This window comes from Pipistrellus kuhlii, unplaced genomic scaffold (assembly GCF_014108245.1).
Source record: "Pipistrellus kuhlii isolate mPipKuh1 unplaced genomic scaffold, mPipKuh1.p scaffold_m20_p_9, whole genome shotgun sequence".
NCBI classification, from domain to species: Eukaryota; Metazoa; Chordata; class Mammalia; order Chiroptera; family Vespertilionidae; genus Pipistrellus; species Pipistrellus kuhlii.
The window spans coordinates 30,686,275-30,689,726 of NW_023425595.1; the positions used below are offsets into that span (position 1 = coordinate 30,686,275).

Here is a 3,452-nt window from a genome sequence, read left to right on the forward strand (position 1 = left end):
GGGGAAGCAGAATGAGAAAAAACAGGCAAAGTTAAAGGACCTTGTAGTTGGCAGAATAATTAATAGCCCCTCAAAGCTATGCACAACCTAATCCCTGGAACCTGTACATGTTATTTATATGGCAAAGAAAATTTATAGTAGATAATCAGCTGACTTTAAAATAGGGGTATAGTACTGAATTATCTGGATGATTCTGGTGTAACCACAATGGTTTTTAAAAGCAGAAGAAGGAAATATAAAAGTTTAGAGTCAGAGAGATATGAAGTCAAATTTCTAAAAAATTTAGAGGTCAGAATGAGATGTGAGGAAGAGTAAATATACTGTTATTACCTTTGAAAATGAAAGAAGAGTAAATAAGCCAAGGAAATATATATTATAGTATATTTTAACACAAGCAAGCAGTGACTGACTTAAAATATCAGTTTTCTAGTGAGACTGTATTACTGCTTATTCTATGTGAAATCTTGTCTTCTTCCATGCTGAAAGAAACACATAAAGACAGAAATTATATCCTCAAGAAGTGTTCTTAATCATTAATACAGGATTGGCCACATATCTGAAAAAAAGAATTCAAGAGAATAATAAAAAAATAATGCAAAGCTTGATACAAACACCTGATTGTTTAGCAAATATATATTTAACCCATAAATACAGATGATAGTGTGGGGAAGGCCTGGGAGGTGGATGTGGGTGGAGGGGTTAATGGGGGAAATGGGGGATATCTGTAATACTTTCAAAAGTAAATCTATATTTTTTAAAAAAGAACTGTGATTGCACAAGCAGGGCAATAGAGACATGGTCTAGCAAAACTGGAGAAGGTTTCCTGGAGACATTAGCACTTGTAAGGGTCAAGAGCAGTGAGTAGAATTTAGACATAGTGAGAAAAGACAGTTTGCATCTATGGTAACGACAGCAATACAAGCAAAAAGGTATAGGAATGAAGGAGAAATATGGAGAGTCCTCTATGAATACATTTTAGGAAAGAATGTGAGACACATTTATATAGGTAGACCCACTCTATATAGGGAAAGTATTAATGGCAAAACAGAAAATAAAAATACTTGTTGGCACAACAGGTGCAATTACATGCTTTAAAACAATGTTGTGTGTGTTTTGGTAATTTTATATTTTATTTTATTTTATTTTTAATTTTTAATTTTTTTTGTAATTTTATGTTTTAAAGAGATCAATATGATAGCATGAGGAGAGAAGGATTTGCGATATATTGAAAGAACCAAAATGATTATTTTTTAATGTGTTTTTATTGATTTTAGAGAGAGAGGGGAAGGGAGAGGGAGAGAGAAACATTGATTGGCTACCTCCTGCGGGCCCACAACACTGGCATGTGCTCTGACCAGGAATAACACTGGTGTCTTCTTGGTGCATGGGACGATGCTCAAACAACTGAGCCACACTAGCCAGGGTAGAACCAAGACTCTTATTATATGGTGAGCAAGATAAGGAAGTAGAGAAGAAAAAAGTAGGCAGATCAAACCGATTTCAAATAAGGATGTTAAGAGCTGGCAGATGTGAGATACGGCTGAAGGAGGAAGAAGAGTTCCCAGCAACTCTCAAATCACTATGTTCCAGCAGTGGGAAAATGATGTGATGACATCCATATGTAGCTGGTCAGGAAGTTGGCAGGTAGAAGAAGATAATGAACCTTAGAACACTATTTATGAGTTGAAAAGGATATTTAGATAGATATTGTCTTCCAGATATTGAAGAGGTGGGAATAAAATCTAGGCAATGGTAGATTGACTCACCAGAGTCCTAGTGATACATTGGCATTAAAAGAAAGCAGTTTTGGCCGAAACCAGTTTGGCTCAATGGATAGAGCGTCGGCTTAGGGACTGAAAGGTCCCGGGTTCGATTCTGGTCAAGGGCATGTACCTTGGTTGCGGGCATATCCCCAGTAGGGGGTGTGCAAGAGGCAGCTTATCGATGACTCTCTCTCATTGATGTTTCTATCTCTCTCCCTTCCTCTCTGTACAAAATCAATAAAATATATTTAAAAAAATAAATAAAAGAAAGCAGATTTGCTAATTCACATATGGCTCTTCTTATTTATTTAAATGGATATCCTTGAGATTTGTGTCAAGTAGGATATTTAATACTTACATCTTTGAGAAACCTCAAACTGAGTTATTTGGTGAGAGCAAGACACATTTGGAATTTTAATTGACAGCAAAGGACCAATATGTCCCTAGGTCATAAATCTATTGGGACATGGTTCTAATATAGTAACAGTGCAGTATGGTAAGGTAATATCTATACATGGGTAACAATGGAAATTTTTGGGAAGCTTTTGATAAATGTTGTAAAAGTTGTGAGAAGAAGTAGATTGCATTTTTCTTCTAGTGTTTGTTAAGTGATAGGACAAAGAGGTATTGTAGTGACAGAAAAGACTTAAAAAGGATTTTATGAACAGTCAGATCTCAGAATTAAATGTGGTATTTTGTCCTCAGGGAATGACAATCAACATGATGACAACATTGAATTTGACAACTTTTAATCCAGGATCCTTCATTTTGGTGGGGATCCCAGGGCTGGAGCAGTTTCACATCTGGATTGGAATTCCTTTCTGTACCATCTACCTCGTGGCCCTTGCAGGTAATGGCATTCTTCTCTACCTCATCACTATGGACCACAGCCTCCATGAACCCATGTTTTTCTTCCTCTCCATGTTGGCCTCTACGGACCTCATATTGTGCACCACCTGTGTCCCCAAAATGCTTGGCATATTATGGTTGAAAGCTCAGAATATCACATTTTCTGGCTGCCTCACCCAGTTGTTCTTTCTCCACTTCAGCTTTTTCCTGGACTCAGCCATATTATTGGGTATGGCATTTGATCGCTACCTGGCCATTTGCTCCCCTTTGAGATACAGCAGTGTCTTGACCCCTAGAACAATGATCAAGATCATGGTAGGCATTGTTGGTCGGAGCTTTAGCATCATTTTGCCTGTTGTTTTCCTGGTGAAGCGTTTGCCCTTCTGCAGGACACGTATCATCCCTCACACATACTGTGAGCACATAGCAGTGGCCCGGCTCTCCTGTGCTAGTATCTCCATCAATATCTGGTATGGCTTTACTATGCCTCTAATGGCTATTATGTCAGACCTGATCTTCATTGGTATTTCCTACACTCTCATTCTTCGTGCTGTTTTTCACCTTCCATCTAGAGATGCCCGCCAGAAAGCTCTCAGCACCTGTGGGTCTCATGTCAGTGTCATTCTCATATTCTACACATCAGCCTTGTTCTCTGCCGTTACACATCGCTTCGGCCACAACATCTCTCGCACCTTTCACATCATGTTTGCTAATCTCTACGTAGCAATCCCTCCTGCAGTCAATCCCATCATTTATGGTGTAAAAACAAAGCAGATCAGAGACAAGGTTGTCCTTCTACTCTTTTCTAAAGGGAACAGTGATCTGGGGCTGAGGACATGA

The 3,452-nt window shown here is 38.5% G+C and overlaps 1 protein-coding gene across 1 annotated transcript; it reads left to right on the plus strand.

Annotated features, from left to right (window-relative positions):
• The first annotated feature begins 2,471 nt into the window (after positions 1-2,471).
• Positions 2,472-3,452, plus strand: LOC118713216 (olfactory receptor 52H1-like). The gene has a single exon (XM_036427617.1). It carries the CDS (start codon positions 2,472-2,474, stop codon positions 3,450-3,452), a length of 981 nt encoding a protein of 326 aa, XP_036283510.1.

Excerpts from the sequence above, each read along its gene's own strand:
- LOC118713216 (XM_036427617.1), top strand. The coding sequence starts at position 2,472 with ATGACAATCAACATGATGACAACATTGAATTTGACAACTTTTAATCCA.